Below are 18,618 nucleotides of genomic sequence, written 5' to 3' on the forward strand. Positions count from 1 at the left end.
CGCCTCACAGTTAGGAGGGTGCGGGTTCGATTCCACCTCCGGCCCTCCCTGTGGGGAGTTTGCATCTATGAGAATAGTGGCGTGACATAAATTGTTTGCAGAAGCACAAATGTGATTTTTACTTTTTGATTTCTTTGCTTAGCTAAAAATGTATTCTGTAACAGCGTAAGCAATATTATTAGTCAGTTCGATCAAGGGGCCCGCCACTGTGAGAATAGTGGTGTGATATAAATTGTTTGGAGAAGCACAAATGTGATTTTCATTTTTTGATTTATTTGCTTGGCTAAAAATGTATTCTGTAACCGCTTAAAGCAATATTGTTAGTCAATTCGATCAAGAGACCCGTCACTATGAGAATAGTGGCGTGACATAAATTGGTTAAAGAAATAGATCAAAGGTTTGGATTTTTATTTCTGAGTTAATTGAAGCGTAACTTTAAAATGTTATTTTCATGAAACAGGTGAAGAAACAGTGAAGAAAAGGGGAAGTGAAAGGCTTTACCAGGGGCTAGCTGTACATTGGTGGAAAGTAATGCGTGGTCAAAGCGGAAACATCTGCTGAAGGACAGCAGGTGTACGAGCGGGGGGAAATTGTCCAAACCCTATACAGCGTGGGAAAACTGACCAAATTCTATAGGGCGTGGGAAACTAGGCGGTCTTACCCTATAGAGAGGATATAGGTACCAGACAAGTCTATAAAAAGTCCTGCAGGGGCTGCTACGGGGCTTTTTACCCCAAAGAGCGCTCATACGTGAAGAAGCCCAAAGGAGTTTCAAGATTTTTTCCAGAGTCCCGGGATCTTTGTGTGAGACGCATGATCGCTGGTCTGAAATTAACTTGGATTTACTCCAAAGAATTGGACTGGACAACTTTACAAGAGAAACTAGGTGAGGGAGAACGATTTTTATGTATTTTGGCGAGAGGGGGGAATAGTCATCGGGCCGCCGGCTCCCTCGAGGCCAGCCTGTTTCTCTAATTTGGATTTTAGAAGTAAGATCGAATTGATCACTCGACTTTGCTTCCACCAAAAATAGCACGCAGCTGGTGTCTACCTTTTCCCTCTTTCATGAACTGTGTTTTGCAATCGAATTGTTCTGGGATTGAATGATTTTATTCACACGGGTATCAGTGAGTGAAATTGTTCGGTTTCTGGAGTAATTGAGATTTGTAATTCTATTTCATGTTTCTTCGATAAATGTGTTCTGTATATTATTTACTTCGTTGTGCGCTGATTTGTACTGAAGGTGCAATCGATGGTTTGGGGTTGATTTGACGATTTGATTAATGTGCGGGGGGTTATTATGGTATAACATAGGACCGTAATAAATAAAAGTAACATCAGACAATTTTAGAGAATTGAATAACTTTCGTAGTTATTTGAGACACAAGTGAATTTCAATCTATTTGAAAGTTTGCTCCGTCTGAATAAATTAACGGAAGTGTTTAAATCGGATTATTGGTTTGGTGTAGAACTGAAAGTAATTTAATTATTTGAAGGGCGAAGGCCCGTTTCCCCTTTTGACGGGCCGCGTAAAAAGTAACTCCGGACATATTAGAGAATTAAATAACTTTCGTAGATATTTAAGGGAAGAGTGAATTCGTTAGAAGTGAATTCGTTTGAAAATGTACTTCCTCTAAATAAAATAACGACGATGGTTAAAATAGATTATCAGAGTAGGTGAAGGATAAAAGTATTTCGATTGTCCGTCGGGCGCGGCCCAGTTCCTAAATTTGTCGGGCCGCGTCAAAAGTTAAACAGGACACGATCGAAAAATAGACTTGCCTTCAAAAGTAATTACGGGGCGAATCTAAATACAGTACAACATTTTTATTCGTTTTAAGAAAGGTGTTACTCTTTTTAAAGCAATCAATTGGGGTGAAGCACTCCGACAGTTAAGTGCAAAATCTACATATGAGTTAGAATTAATAATATAAAGTGCATTAATTTTCTTCTTAAATGCTATTATTGTCACACTTTTATTAATTCGATTCTCTTTCGAATAAACAAGTTGGTCGGCTCGCTGCATGAGCGACCAAGTGGAACGGACCCATAGCAACATTTACTTCGGCAAAACTAGTGCTTGGGTGCGCTATACAAACGAATCCCTGAGGTCTTAACAAAGACATCTAAAAATATCCGTAACGTAATAAGAACTTCAAACATTAGCGGGGAGCCATCAATACGATGCGGTCACTTCGAAGTCTTGCCTCGAATTGAGTTACTCGGCTCGAGCTTCGGGTGACTTGAGAGGGATTGGCGTCGTACAGAAATTAGGTTGATTCCGGTGGAGTTAATTTAACTCGGGTGGTTGGATTACGGACGAATCTAAGACAAACTCGTTACCGGGTAGCCGGGGGCACCTTATTGAAAGAGGTGCGTTTGACAGGCTAAATGCTACATTGCGCAAAATATTAACTTGAAGCATTGACATTGTTACTGCAAATTGCTGTTCATTATTCTATTCAGATCTCAGTGTTATTCAGGTCATTGGCAAATGCAGTTGTGCACTTACTACATGAAACTTACGTACACTTATTGTACTTACATCGTGATATAAAATCAATATGTGGCCCCCTGGCACTGTCGCAGGGACCTGCGCACCCGGACCGAGCCACAGAAATGAAATGCGTACGAACGGGAACGCACACATGATTGGGTGCGAGTGCATTCTCCCCCGTCCCTTCCGAGTATTTAAGTCCTGTCTGCCCCTCACTCCCCATTGGATCATTGTTGTCATCATGTCTTGATGTCTTCACGTCTGTCGTCTTCTTGTCTCACGTCCCGGTCAGTCAGTCCAGTTATTGTTTTGTTAAGTTGGGTCAGTTTGCCTTTTGAGTTTGCTCAATAAACCCTGGTCCAAGCTGCATTTGGTCGTCCTGCTCCGTCCGTTCCATGACACAACCGACTACTGGTGAGAACTCTGTCTACTCACTACTAACTCTACAAACACTACTGCATGTGCGCAAACAGTGATTGCAAACAACAAAAAGACTATGGATTACTATTTTGTGATTATGAAATATTTTGTTGTGTATGAAGTTAAATTACAGAAGATAAAACAGAATAATTTAATTTGGATTAAAAATCTGACATGATACAACCTGGCCTCTTTACTGCAGTCGCAACACCAATATCACCCTTTTCATTAATACAACAATAACAATAATAAAACAAACTCAATACATATAATAGGAAAAATAATTCAACTTTCATAAAATCCTTCATTTAATTTATTATTTTAATCTTTAACTGTCCTGGTAATGCAATTGTAATGGTAATGTTAATTTACAATGGTAATGGTTCGAGGAATGCCAGTCTGAATGGTTGGCCCCTATACATTTTCATCTAACCAAATCTGGCCCCCTTTGCAAAAAGTTTGGACACCCTTGGCTTTGATGTACAGGGAGTTCTTCAATAGGTGGTACAACACTGCCCGAACATGGTTCATGTGCTCTGCGAACATCCAGGAGAAGATCAGGATGCTGCCTAGTTACACTAAAACAGTCATCCAGCATGTCTCGGAGTACATCGTTTAACACTGCCTGGAAAACTGCGGGAGAATTGGTTGAATGGCAACACCAGGTACTCATAGAGGCCACTGGGGGTATTGAACGCTGTCTTCCACTCATCGCCCTGCCTGATGCACACAAAATGATTAGCATTCCGGATGTCCAACTTGGTTAAAATGGTGGCTCCTTGGAGACTCTTGAACGCCGACAAGAGGAAGGGCAGTGGATGTAGTCCCCCCATGACCTTGCACCCTGTTCTGGACAGCGAGTAGAGTCAAGCCTTCGGAGGGGAAGTGCCAGGCAGAAGGTCGATGGCGCAGTCGTACGATCCATGAAGGGGAAGAGAGGTGGCCTTGGCCTTATTGAATCCGCAATTAAAAACTATCCACCTGTTCTCTTGATCCACTGCCCTCAACCTTATTCAAAACATACCACCAATCAATAAGATGCCTGAAAACAAAAATAAACAATCTCTCCCTTCAATCTGCCTATGTTCCATCTTCACTAAAAACAGCCATCCTCAAACAACTTCTAAAAAAACCTACTACTCTAGATCAAGTACCACTATCCAATTACAGACCAAGTTCCAGCTGCTCGTTCATCAAAAAAATGTTGTTTCATCCCAGTTGCATTACCACCTAAAATCCAGTAGTCTCTACAATTTTTTTTTAATCCGGTTTCCACCCCTCCCACAGCACAGAAACAGCCCTAATCAGAGTGACCAACAACCTTCTTATGACCTCTACATTCTTCTGGACCTCAATGCTGCATTCGACACCATTGACCACATCCTCTTACACCGCCTCCAGCACCACACTGCCTCTCCCACACTGCCCTTCACTGGTTTCACTCCGACTTCACTGACCGGGCCGAGCATGCGGTCCTGGGGGATGCTATACCTCACCCCCACACCACCAGTGGGGTCCCCCAGGGCTTTGTGCTCGGCCCCATCCTCTTCACCTTCTACATGCTTCATGTGTCATCATGTATTGAATCAACTTCCATTGCTATGATGATGATGATGATGAAGATAGAACTTTATTCATCCCACAGCGGGGAAATTCACTTGTCACAGCAGCGCATATGAGTGCAAGAATAATACAAGTGCAAGACTAAAACAAGTGCCAGAATTACAAAAAAAAGGGTAAATAACAGACAAGGACAAACACAAGTGCTGATAGCAGAGACGAAACACATTCATTTTATCAGGTGGCATGCATGTTGTAACGTCTGACAGCAGAGGGAATGAAGGACCTGCGGAACCGTTCCTTCCTACACCGAGGGTGCAAAAGTCTGCCGCTAAAGGAGCTGCTCAGGGACCGCACAATCTCATGGAGGGGGTGAGAGGTGTTATCCATGATGGATTTAAGCTTAATCAACGTCCTCCTCTCACCCACAACCTCAATGGAGTCCAGGGGACAGCCCAGGACAGAGCTCGCTCTTCTGACCATCTTATTCAGTCTCCCCCTGTCCCGGTCAGTACTGCCCCCACCCCAGCAGACCACAGCGTAGAGGATAGCTGAGGCCACCACAGAGTCATAGAAGGTCCGGAGGAGAGCCCTGTACACACCAAAGGACCTCAGTCTCCTCAGCAGGTGGAGGCGACTCTGGCCCTTCTGGATGTGGCAGTGAGCAGTGTCGTGGGTAAAGTCTGAAGTGAACAGGGTGAAAAGGAGAGGAGAGAGCACTGTACCCTGGGGGACACCTGTGCGCACCGCGTCAGACACACAGCGATGTAACCTCACATACTGCGGCCGGTCGGTGAGGAAGTCCGTTGTCCTTGCAGCCAGGCACTGGTCCACACCCGCCTTCTCCATCTTCACCCTAAGCAGTGACGGCTGGATGGTGTTAAAAGCGCTAGAAAAATCGAAGAACATGATCCTCCCAGTGCTCCTGTAGTCCTCCAGGTGAAGCAGTGTTCTGTGCAGTAAATAAATCACTGCATCGTCCACCCCAACACCAGGCCGGTAAGCAAACTGCAGTGGGTCCAGCTGCGCTCCCACTAGTGAACGCAGGTGACCCAGGAGGATCCTCTCCATAGTCTTCATCAGGTGGGAAGTCAAGACAATAGGCCTGAAGTGGTTAGGCTCTTTGGGGCGTGGCACCTTCAGTACGGGGACCACACAGGAGGTCTTCCACAGTCCTGGGAGTCAGGCCCAGGCTCAGGTTGAACAGGTACCTGACCACACCACTCAGCTGGTCCGCACAGTCCCTGAGCAGTCTTGGCCAGATGCTGTCTGGTTCCCTGCCTTGATCTTTCTGAGGTGACTCCTCACCTGAAGATCTGTAAAGGAGAGGGGGACGTCGGAAGACCGGGGTGATGGAGTGGAGACAGAGGAGTGACCCCGGGGGGTATGAGAGGGGGTTGGTGAGCTGGCGGGGGGGTGGGGGGTGGGGGGGGGTGGGGGGTGGGGGGGGGTGGGGGGTGGGGGGGGGCTGGAGTGTCGAAGGTGGCAGAATGGGGTGCAGAGCGAGGTGAAGGGGCGGGGGGGAGGCGGAATCAAATCTGTTGAAGAACAGATTGAGTTCATCCGCCCAGTCCTTGTCCCCATCAGCTGGTTTCCAATCAGCCCCTTTACCATGGCCCGAGATGGACTGCAGACCCCTCCAGACATCCCTGGCGTTGTTAAGCCCCATCTGCTTCTCCAGCCTCCTCCCGTAGTTCTCCTTCCCCTGCCTGATCTTCAGCCGGAGGTCCTTCTGGATTCTATGCAGCTCCACCACATCCCCCGAACCAAAGGCTCTCTTCTTCCCATTAAGCGGAGCCTTTATCTCGAACGACACACAGCTGTATCTCAAGTTCAGCCCTTCCGCACCCCCTCTGACACTCTCTCCTGCTGCAATTCCTGCCTGGAGGAGATAAAGGCATGGGTGAGACAGAACTTCCTGCAGTGAATGGCTCAAAAAGAGAAGCCATTCAAATCGGTACTTCTCACCAACTCTACTCCTCACCCATTACTTTAATTTTATTCTTTGGTCACAGCCAGGGGTCGGCAACCTGCGGATCCAGAGCCGCATGCGGCTCTTTAGCCCCCCCCTAGCGGCACCCTGGAGCTTTTGCAAAAATGCGTGAAAATGGAGAAAGTTGTTGTTGGTTTTTTTAAAATATGGTTTTTAGATGTTATTCATGACACAAACATTCTTATGCTGTAAAAATGTATGTAGTTGTAAATATATCAAAATGCCGAATTTCAGAATGGCGTCAAATAGCCAAATTGCTGTGCGACACAGCACAGGCGAGTTGTTAACAAACAGGGGTGTGAGAGAGTGATGGGCCATGGATTCAAAAGTCAAACAGAGAAAGAATGCTGATGAGAACAGAGGGTTTAAGAAAGACCGGACTGAACCATTTGCTTTCATTGCCAATGCTGAAGGATTGCCTGCATGTTTGATTTCCAAATGAGAAGTTGTCATATCACAAGAAGAGCAATTTGGAGCAACATTTTCAGCTAAAGCATGCTAAATTTGCTGCCGATCACCCAGTTGGAACTGAAAGGAGAGGTGCAATTGGAGGACCTAAAAACCGGTTTCAAGAAGTGGATTGCATCTCCAAACTCTACTACTGCTGCAAGTTTTGTTGCAGCCCGGGAGATAATAAAGTTCGGAAAACCATTCGCCGATGGTGAGTACATGAAGGAGTCATTAATTAAACTACCAGAGTGCCTATTTTCGGACTTCAAAAACAAAACCGAGATCATTCAGAAAATTAAAGACATGCCTCTCGCCGCAAAAACAGTGAAGGAAAGGGTAATTAAAACGGTAAACAATATCAGCAAGGGCTATATATATATATATAGTGAAAATGTCTTTTTGGAGATCCTTCAACTTATTCCTTATCATCCGAATATATATATATAATAAAATATCAAGGGCATCAATTCAGCTCCAGTTTTCTCTTCTTCTTCTGTCGTGTGTCTTCTGACTTGCATCTCCGTTGAGGCGAGTCCAGGTCAATCAGGCCTTGTTCGCCATTCGGTGGCCGGTGTTTGGGGCAACTGCTGGATTATGTGCTCTACTGTCCGGACTGGGTCCCCACACTCGCAGGAGTTTTCTATTTTCTCAATGGCCTGTGACGAGTCGTGTGACGTGACCGATGTTGAACAGACAGCTCTGCTATGCAGTGATGCAGGTACGTGAACTTTAATGGGCCACAACAAAACACAAGACATTAATATTGTAATGGAGGTTCGGCTAAACTTGAAGTAGCAAGAGGCCTATCGTACATCAGTAGTCACGTGGTGCGTCGTTCTCTCCAGGATGCGCTGCAGGGAAAATAAATATTTAATTGTGAATGTTCATTTTGTATTTGTAGCCTCCTTAATTATTTTAATAGTTGGCATGCAAACAGCTTATGTATTGACAGTCTATGTTGCTTTTAGATTTTTGCGGCTCTAGACAGCTATGAGGTTTTTTTTATGCCAATATGGCTATTTGAACATTTTGGGTTGCCAACCCCTGGTCACAGCATTCCTCTCCCTTCCTCTGTTACCAACCTTTGTGTCGTTTGACCCCCACCTCTCTTTTGACAATCAAGCCAACCACATTTACAAAACTTCCTTTTGACACCTCCGTAACATTTCTAAACTTCGCTCTTTACTCTCTCTCCCGGCTGCAGAGAAGCTTGTCCATGCCTTTGTCTCCTTCAGGTTGGACTACCGTAATGCACCCTTCATCGGAATCCCTGGCAAGAGCATTCAAAAGCTCCAGTATGTCCAAAATAGCGCTGCCGGGGTCCTGATGAGGGTGTGGAAACACAAGCACATCATCCCCATCCTTCACACCCTCCACTGGCTCCCCGTTCACCTCGGTATAGTATACAAGATTCTCCTGCACACCCACCACTGTCTCCACGGTGATGGCCCCACTAACCTCATCACACCACACACCTCTGGCAGAACCCAGTCAGGCCAACAGCACTGTCTGCTCCCGCCCAGGACACGACTCAAGACCATGGGGGACCAGGCCTTCGAAGACGCTGCCTTCCGTCTGTGGAACGCCCTCCTAGGCCACTTAGGGCCCCACAGACGATGGAAGCTTTTAAGAAAGGTCTAAAAACCTATTTATTCCAGAAAGCATACTCTTGCTAGTTTTTAATGATATTTTATCAGTGTTATTACTTTTTTTTACTGCTTTAATTTTACCTAATTTTACCTGTCCTGTGTTCTGTAGCACTTTGATATTTGCTTTCAAAGTGCAATCTAAATAAAATCCATTATTACTATTATTGATGTATTCCGCCAACCCGTGGAGGAACGCGCCCACCAGGGTACACATCACACCGTGATGCAGTACGCTAGGACGCACTAGGTGGATGTTCAGTGGGTCGCCAGCAGCTGCTTCTCAATATGGTTTTTCCTGAGCACTCTCAGGAAGTGGAGTCACTGTTGTGCTTTCAAGACAACCACTTTGTTGACAGTGCAGTAGAGGACCTCCTCAATTCCACAGAGGAAGCAGACCCTGTAGAATATGAGGTGAACTCTCTTATCTCTGGGTTTGAAGTCACTGAGGTAAATGTGCTTTGTGGATTTGGACAAGACGTTTGACCATGTCCCTTGGGGAACTCTGATGGGTGCTTTGGGAGTACGGGGTACCGAACCCACTGATCAGAGTGGTTCAGTCCCTGTATCACGATGCCAAAGTTTGGTCCGAGTTGTCGGCAGTAAGTTGGATTCGTTTCTGTTGGGACAGAATTTCTAGGCGCAAGCCGAGGCCTTGAGGGTGTCCAGTTTGGTGACCGCAATATCGCCTCTGATGTGGTACTGTTGGCTTCTTCAAATCGTGATCTCCAGTTCTCACTGGAGCTGGGGCCAGCCGAATGTGAAGCACCTACAAATCTGAGACCATGGTCCTCAGTCGGAAAAGAGAGGGTCGAATGCCCTCCCTGGGTCGGGGATAAGAATTAGTGGAGTTCAAGCATCTTGAGGCCTTGTTCTCAAGTGAGGGTAGGATGGAGCAGGACAACGACAGCTGGATCAGTGCAGCGTCTGCTGTGATGCAGACTCTGTCCTGTCTGTCGTGGTGAAAGAGCTGAGCCGAAAGGCGAAACCCACAACTTACTGGTCGATCTATGTTCCTACCCTCACCTATGGTCATGAGCTATGGGTCATGACCGAATGAACAAGATCCTGGATTCAAGCAGCCAAAATGAGTTTCCTCTGCTGGGTGTCGGGGCTGTCCTTTATACAGGGTCCGGCAAAATGATCTGACACATTTGTAGGTTTAATAAAATGCAACTAAATTAAATGAATAAAACAGTTTTTATTTTTATTTTCAAAAAGTACATATAATGCCATTTTGTTTTGTTTTGTTTCGTTTCATTTCATTTTCATTTTGTTTTCGAATAATGTTATTTTGTTTTGTTTAAGTTGCTAACATGAATTGGACCGGCGAGCATCGCGCTTTCATTGTGGAAACGTTTATCAAGAACAAATCTATAACTGCAACACGAGTGTCCCGTTTGCGCTTCAGACTTGGTAGACATGATCCCGTACCTGCTCGAAACACGATCTAGTTATGGGTTACTAACTTCAGAGCAAGTGAATCAGCATTGAAACGAAAATCAACCGGCCGACCTCTCACCGCCAGAACTCCAGAAAACGTGGCAGCGGTAAGACCAAAATAACATTTTTCGGAAACGAAACGAAAATGAAATGAAATGAAACGAAACGAAACAAATCAAAACAAAATGGCATTATATGTACTTTTTGAAAATAAAAAAAACCTGTTTCGTTTCTTTAATTTATTTGCATTTTATTAAACCTACAAATATGTCAGATCATTTTGCCGGACCCTATAGAAGCTCTGTCCTCTGCAAAGATGTCGGAGTCGACCCTTTGCTTTTCTGTGTTGAGAGGAGCCAGAAGAAGTGGTTCAAATGTCTGATAAAGATGCCTCCTGGATGCCTCCCTGGTGAGGTGTTCCAGGCATGTCCCTTGGTGGGAGGTCCCAGGGTTGACCCAGGACACGCTGGAGAGACTTCCTCTTGTCTGGCTTGGGAATGCCTTGGGATCCTCCGGGATGAGTTGGTTGAAGTGGCTGGGGAGAGGGGAATCGGGGCTTCTTTGGAAAAGCTCCAGCCCCCACGACCTGACTAAGGATAAGCATTGGAAAATTGATGGATAAGCAAACGCACAGATGGATTGAGTGGATTGAGTGGATGGATGGATGGATGGATGGATGGATGGATGGATGGATGGATGGATGGATGGATGGATGGATGGATGGATGCCCAAATGTGCCTGAGTCCTCCATTCACCCAGTCATTAACTCTCTAACAGTTGATCGACCAGCTAACCAACTCACTCATTGACTGACAAACTGATGACGGCGGGTGCTCTAAATAGAAAAGACATGTTACTGTCTATTGTATATATTAAGTTATATTAATATTATATATAAGTGATTTACCAGCAAAGGTCGCTCTTCTGGGACTGCTTCCTTTGGCAACTGTACATTGGTATCGAAGATGACTTGTCTGTAGTAGAGGAAGTCCTCACGGCCCTCGAAGCTCTCTGTCATTTCCCCTGGTGTGTCCACACGCCGTACTAGGCCATCCACACGTGCACCACTAAATTCCATGTCATGCTCATTGCCATCTGTTTGAGCTGACGTGAATTTGTGAACTGAAAATAAAGTTAGTAATGGGTTAAAACCTTTGACAATTGAATGTATTTAAAAGAAAATGAACAAACAATTGTGGAGAAAAAAAAGAGGCAGATTGGGGAGAGCATGAAGAGACTTTTTACTTTTTTTTTTTTTTCAAATCTTTTCACACTTTTAGACTACGCTTGGGCATTGTTTAAAGAATGATTCCGTTTTGGATTCTGGGCCCTCATTGTGATTCCAGTTCCAAACGACACTTGATTCTGATTCTTAAAGTGGGCATGGTAAAAAAAAAAGTTTGCATTGTTTAAATCAGGCCCTGGGATTTATCAGGGGTCTACAAATTACAACCATGTTGTTTTTGTGTGGCCCGCAGCATCCACTGAAATGAAAACTTCACATGGTCCATGTCATTTGTCTCCATTTTTTGAGTTTTTCCTTGCCCTTTTGGGAGCTTATGATCAGGGGATGCTTTGAGAATAATTGTCAATCTTTGGCTATGTGAAGCCCTTTGAGACTGTTTGTGATTTAGGGCTATACAAATAAACTTGACTTGACTTGACTTGACTTGACTCCATTTTACAATAGTAATTATTTTTCAAGATTAATTATTTTGTTCTCAAGTTTCACTACTTTGTTTTCAAACAATAACCCATTCATCCATCCATCCATTTTCTGTACCGCTTAGTCCCCACGTCGGGCCGTGGGTGTGCTGGAGCCTATCCCAGCCGTCATCAAGCAGTAGGCGGGGGACACCCTGAACCGGTTGCCAGCCAATCGCAGGGCACACAGACACAAACAACCATTCGCACTCACACCTAGGGACAATTTGAAGGGCTCAATCGGCCTACCAAGCATGTTTTTCGGATGTGGGAGGAAACCGGAGTGCTCGGAGAAAACCCACGCGGGCCCGGGGAGAACATGCCAACTCCACACAGGGAGGGCCGGAGGTGGAATCGAACCAGCACCCTCCTAACTGTGAGGCGGATGTGCTACCCAGTTCTCTACCGCCGCCCATAACCCATTCTTCATTGATATTTTGCTTTATTACCAAACTCACCATTTTTCTCAGTAAATACATTTTTTCTCAGTAAGTTTATTTCTAAAGGTGGCATTGACATAAAATTTTCACCAAATGTCGGTAACAACTCATCCAACCCACACACACAAACCATAGATGTCCAAGAATTAAGTGTAATAATGTGAAATGGCACAGGGAAATATTACTGAACACATGACTAAAGGAAGGAACAAAAAGGCACAGAAAGCCAAGACACCAGCTGAAATCTCAAAGTAAATAGAAAGTAATCCTGCACCTTAAAAATAATGCGCAAATTACCGTATTGGCCCGAATATAAGACGGTATTTTTTGCATTTAAATAAGACTGAAAGAGTGGGGGTCATCTTACATTCGGGGTCTAGACATTATACCCATTCACAACGCTAGATGGCGCCAGATATCTTTAAAGCGAATGCTGAACTTAACTCCCTCGGCCAAAGTGAACCCCTGTCACGAAGAAGAACACTAAAAATAGCAGTAGCACGAAGAAGAAAAATAAAAAATAGCGGTAAGAAAGAAAAGAGAAGAAAATAAGAGAAGAGATAACAGAAAATGGAGAAACCTAGCGACAGTCTGGAGAAACGCGGGTTGAAGATTGATCGGCCAGGTTAACCGGCAGCTGAGAAGTTATGATGCAAACTTCAAGATGATGGTGATAAACGAGGCAGAGTCTCCAAACAATTGCAAAGCAGCTGTGAAATATGGTGTCACAGAGTGTAATGTACGGAGATGGAGAGCTCAAAAAGATCGCCTAGAAAATGGTCACAATCAGAGAAAAAATTTCTGTGGTCCTCAGATCGGCCGCTTTCAAGAGTTCGACAGGAGGATGTGCGCGTACGTGGACAGTGACACTGAGCACAGCGAGGCAGAGGATGTTTGTGAGGAGTAATGTTCTGACATGACAGATCTCAGCTGCTCTCACGTTTAAACCAGTTTGCATTATTTTATTGCAATGTTTTTCCTTATTCAGATTTGTTTCAAGACTACAATTACAGTTAGACTTCACTTTGATGGTTAATGCAGTTACTGCAATTTTGTTGTTTTATCATAGTACAAATCGGATTCGGTTGAAGTTGGGAAATTGTGTAAAATGTAAATAAAAAAAATACAATGATTTGAAAATCCTTTTCAACCTATATACTATAACTATAAAGACAACATATTTAATGCTCAAACTCATACACTTTATTTTATTTTTCAAAGAATAATTAATTTAGAATTTCATGGCTGCAACACATGCAGTAGAAATTGGGAAAGGGCATGTTTACCACTTTGTTATATCACCTTTCCTTTTAATAACACTCAATACGTTTGGAAGAGAGGAGATTACTTCTCTTAGCTTCTCATGTGGAATTCTTTCCCATTCTTGCTTGATGAACCGCTTCAGTTGTTCAACAGTCTGGGGTCTTCCCTGTCGTATTTTACGCTTCATAATGCACCACACATTTTCAATGGGAGACAGGCGTGGACTACAAGCGGGCCAGGGGAGAACCTGGACACTTTTACTTCGAAGCCACGCTGTTATAACACGTGCAGAATGTGGCTTGGCATTATCTTGCCGAAATAAGCAGCGGTGTCCATGAAAAAGACGTCGCTTGGATGGCAGCATATGTTGCTCCAAAATGTGTTTGTACTTTTCAACAGTCCGGATGGTCCGCTTCCTCTTTGGCCCGGAGGACACGACGTCCAGTGTTTCCAAAAACAATTTGAAAAGTGGACTCATCAGACCACAAAACACTTTTCCATTGTGCATCAGTCCATTTTACATAAGCTCGGGCCCAGAGAACCCGGTGGTGTTTCTGGATGTTGTTCATAAACGGCTTTTGCTTTGCATGGTAGAGTTTTAACCCGCACTTACTGACTGTATTTAGTGATTTATTTTGGTGATATCCTTTACGCACATGTTGGTTTTTAAAGCAGTGCCGTGTGAGGGATCGAAGGTCACGGTCATTCAGTCTTGGTTTCCGGCCATGGCGCTTACGTGCAGTGATTTCACCAGATTCTCTGAACCTTTTGATGATATTACTGACCGGAGATGTTGAAATCCCTAAATTCCTTGCAATTTTGCTTTGAGAAATGTTATTCTTAAACTTTCTATTCTACAACTATTTTCTCACGCAGTTGTGGACAAAGTGGTGAACCTCGCCCCATCCTTGCTTGTGAATGACTGAGCATGTTTAGGGAGGCTCCTTTTATACCCAATCATGGTACCCACCTGTTCCCAATTAGCCTGATCACATGTGGGGATCTTCCAAATAGGTGTTTGATGAGCTTTTCTCAGCTTTCTCAGTATTTTCTGCCACCTTTCCCAAATTCAACTGGACGTGCTGCAGCCATAAAATTCCAAATTAATTATTATTTGGCAAAAAATAATTAAGTTTATCAGTTTGAACATTAAATATGTTGCCTTTGTAGTGTATTCAATTGAATATGGGTTGAGAATGATTTTCGAATCGTTGTATATTGTTTTTATTTACATTTTACACAGTTTTCCAACTTCAACCGAATCCGGTTTGTAGATTGGTTTATTTACATTTCAAAAACCAGAAGCCATTCATTTACAAATGTGATTTACATATTTAAATGTTCAGATACTAAGATGTGATAGACATTTTTTACATGATTTGAATGAGGCAAAATAACATGCTTTTTCTCTCGAATATATTGTTATAATCATTTGTTTCAGATGTACTGTAATTATTTTCTGTATAAAAATTTAATTTGGTGTTCAAAAAGTCTTTTTTCAAACTTGAGTGTTGAAAAAGAGGGTGTTGTCTTATAATCAGGGTCATTTTATATTCGGGCCAATACGGTAATATCAGCTAATTCAGTCCCAACTGATGGCCTATAGAAAGGTGTCTCTCTCGTGTAACGTCAGAGCTCCAACTTGGTGTCGTGGAGCCACGCCAGCATCTCTGGTCCCAGGTCAAAGAGGCTGGCCTTCGAGGGTGGTCTATATAGGGGGCAGGTGTTGATGATGTGGTCGGCTGTCTGCTCGGGGTCTCCGCACTCATATGCCGCACTGTCCATTAGTCCCCACTGCCGCATAGACGTGTTGAAGCGCCCAACACCAGTTCTTAAGTGGTTCAGTGTGGTCCACTGCTGGCAAGGTAGTTCGTCTCCTACTATGGCGCCGTCTCCTGGTTCCCAGATATAACGGTGCATGAGGAAGGGGCCAGCTGCCTCCCACTCCTGCTTCCAAGCTACTGCCAGCCAGGCATCTCTGGAGATGTCTTCAGGGATAGAATTGAGCATCTCTTGTGCTGCCATGTTGTAGGGGTGGCGTGCCTTGAGTCTGCTTGGTGGAGCTGGAGTTGTTGTAGTGTTGTGCAGGATGTGCCAGTTGTTATTTATTGCCTTCCTGGCAAGAACGAGGGTGGCAGCCTCTCGTCGAAGGTTGGCCGGCGCTATTCCCGCGAGGACAGGCAGGAGGGACACAGGGGTGGGTTTCAGGCATCCTGTTATAGTTCGGAGGGCGTTGTTAATTGCCACATCCACCTTTTTGGCATGGGGGCTTCTGTTCCAAACCGGAGCGCAGTACTCTGCTGCAGAGAAGACCAGCGCTTGGGTTGATATCCGCAAGATCTTAGCAGAGGCTCCCCGCGTTGTTCCAGCAAGGCGGCACTGAAAGGTGTCTCTGGTATCACACAAGAAACATCTCATGATGGGTAAAAGTAAAGCTCTCTCTCAGGACCTTCGCAACCGTATTGTTGCAAACCATAATGATGGCATTTTACATAAGGACTTCTAAACTTCTGAACGTTCCAGTGAGCACTATTGGAGCCATAATCTGGAAGCAGAAATAGTATAATTTCACCATGAACCAACCACAACCAGGTGCTCCTCGCAAGATTTCTGACAGAGGAGTGTGACACTCCCTGACGAAGGAGGAAATTGCCGCCGAAACTGTCGGAAAAAGGTTTTAAGGTAAGACCTACATAATTTGTCTGAACAAAAGAAAACAAAAAGGCTATTAGTACTGGAGACATAATAAACACAATCCAACTAGTTCTTGATCCCGTTCGGCTTGTCTATTTCCCTGGCACGATCCTCATGCTGGCGAAAACTTTTGCTGAGTAGGCCCTAGATCTATCTAACTAAATAACTCGTCTACAAGTGATGAAAACCCAATCGCAAATTTACATTGTGGCGCTATAAAAAACAGTAGTTTCCTGCGTGAGTTAAGTTAACAACTGAAAATGTTGTGACGAAAGTAGCACCAAAATGCTGCCGAAAATAAGACGGATGTTGCCAGTGAGTTAGGTTTACAGAGGCAAGCCGATTTCCGTAATCACAGCTGAACTAATTTTGCCTTGAGATGTGCCAAAAGATGCCGCGAGTCGCCGAGGCTAACGTTGCCTGGCCGCTTCCATACCCCCCCCCCCCCATATATATAAAAAAAATTCTCAACGGATTTACGCGATTCACGAAAATGATACTTTCGACAGAAAAAAACACGGAAATCCGCTGATCCGCGGAAAATTCTCATCCCTGGACCACGTCGCACCCGATCTCCACTTCTCCTTAACCCAAACATCAATAAAGACTCAGTGTGTCCCATTTGGTCATCCTGCTCGCCTCTCGTGTCTCAAACACTAAAACTGTGTATGAATGCTGCTGGGGATTTAGGATACAATACTTATTGCTTATTGATTAGATGTTTTGGAAGTGATGTTGGAGCACATATGGGGTTCAGTTTTGTGCGTGGTTTGTTTGTTTCAGGGGCCCACGTGGTTGGCATGGAGGGGCCTTGAGTGGCCGATAGCACTTTACACCATTTGTCCCTCCTGTCCCCGTCATCGCCCGAGGAGAAGCCTCAGTGGGCCAGTCACGCTGGAGTATGTCCTATTGAGATTGTGGCTGACATACGTTTGTCTCTGTGTCCTTCTTTGTCTAGATCACAGGTGTCAAACTCTGGTAATTATTTTTGGCCCGCAAAGCAATACCAAATGACTATTAGAGCTGGCCTGCCAGTATGTAGCGCACACACCAATAAAACTACAAATCCCAGAATGCTCTGCTAGTGTTTTAGCGCAAACACCCTCTCCTCTGTTGACCATTGTCATTGCGACCTTATGCTAATACCGATACCGTTCTTGGATTCCCCTCGAAAAATGGCGAAAAGAAAGGCAGAAAACAGGACCTTTCTGGACAGGTGGGAAGCAGAATATGTTTACATGTGTAAAAGACAAACCTCTTTGTCTTGTATGCGGAGTCAATGTGGCTATAATGGAGTATAACATTCAACGACATTAGGAAACGAAACATCATGACAAGTACAATGACCTTGACATGACTCAAAGGCTCCAGAAAGTAGAGGTAATGAAAAGTAGCTTGGTTTCACAACAGACAATCTTCAAAAAAGCCACATCACAAACGGAAGCTGCTATAAAGGCTAGTTTTATTGTGGCGACAGAGATCGCAAAATCAGCCCGGTCCTTCAACGAGGGAGAGTTCGTAAAAAAGTGCATGATGACCTCGTGTGCCCAGAAAAAAAGCAAGGATTTTTAAATGTTAGCCTGAGCAGAAATACAGTAGCTGCTCGCACATGTGATCTTGCCACCAATCTATATGACCAGTTGACGGAAAAGGCAAAATATTTTGTTGCATTCTCCCTTGCTGTGGATGAGAGTAGAGACGCATCTGATACCGCACAGCTGTCAGTCTTCATCTGTGGAGTGGACTCAAATCTGTGTGTTACTGAGGAACTTTTGGGATTAAAATCAATGCATGGAACAACCACAGGATAGGAAATCTTTGAAGACGTTTACAAATGTGTAAATGAAATGAAGCTGCCGTTGGATAAACTCGTGAGATTAACGACAGCCAGCGATGTGCGGTCGAAAGAGTGAACTGGTGGCCAGAGTGCGGGAGATGATGCGGGAAGAGAACTGTGCAGGTGAGCTAACTGTTTACCACTGCATTATACATCAAGAATCACTGTGTGGCAAAGCCCTAAAGACGGAACATGTTATGAACACAGTAACACGAGTAGTAAATGTCATCAGAGCGAAAGGTCTCAGTCACCGCCAGTTCAAGTCATTTTTGGAGGAGTGTGGTGCAGAACACGCAGACGTGCCGTATCACACAGAGGTGAGGTGGTTAAGCCGTGGAAAAGTACTGAACAGATGTTTTGAGCTGCATGATGAAATATGTCAGTTTGTGGAAAGCAAAGGGAAAGACACAGCAGAGTTCCGGGATGAAAAGTTTCAGTGTGAGCTAGCCTTTCTGTGAGATATCACGAGCCATCTCAATGCGCTAAACCTGCAGCTTCAGGGTCGAGGGCTTATCATCACAGACATGTACACTGCAGTGAAGGCTTTCAGAACCAAACTGTGCCTGTGAAAGAATCAGATGCTGCAAGGAAACCTAGGTCATTTTCCTGCTGCCAAACCCTGAAGATGCAGATTTCTACCACCGCGTTCCCCAGTCAAGAGTTTGCTCAAA

General features: G+C 44.6%; 1 protein-coding gene and 1 pseudogene across 3 annotated transcripts in view; one reads left to right on the top strand and one right to left on the bottom strand.

Moving 5' to 3' along the window:
* The window catches only part of drc7 (dynein regulatory complex subunit 7), a 76,889-nt gene that overhangs the window by 8,219 nt on the left and 50,052 nt on the right, over nt 1–18,618 (bottom strand). For all 3 annotated transcript variants that reach the window (XM_088359792.1, XM_088359783.1, XM_088359797.1), the window contains one exon: nt 10,917–11,131. In XM_088359792.1, the coding sequence (XP_088215918.1) occupies nt 10,917–11,131 (215 nt within the window). The remainder of the gene's footprint in view (nt 1–10,916; nt 11,132–18,618) is intronic.
* Nucleotides 6,706–8,596, top strand: LOC148401291 (uncharacterized; annotated as a pseudogene).

The sequence above is a fragment of the Syngnathus floridae genome, chromosome 2 (assembly GCF_059516105.1).
Source record: "Syngnathus floridae isolate MCC-2025c chromosome 2, RoL_Sflo_1.0, whole genome shotgun sequence".
In the NCBI taxonomy this organism is placed as follows: domain Eukaryota; kingdom Metazoa; phylum Chordata; class Actinopteri; order Syngnathiformes; family Syngnathidae; genus Syngnathus; species Syngnathus floridae.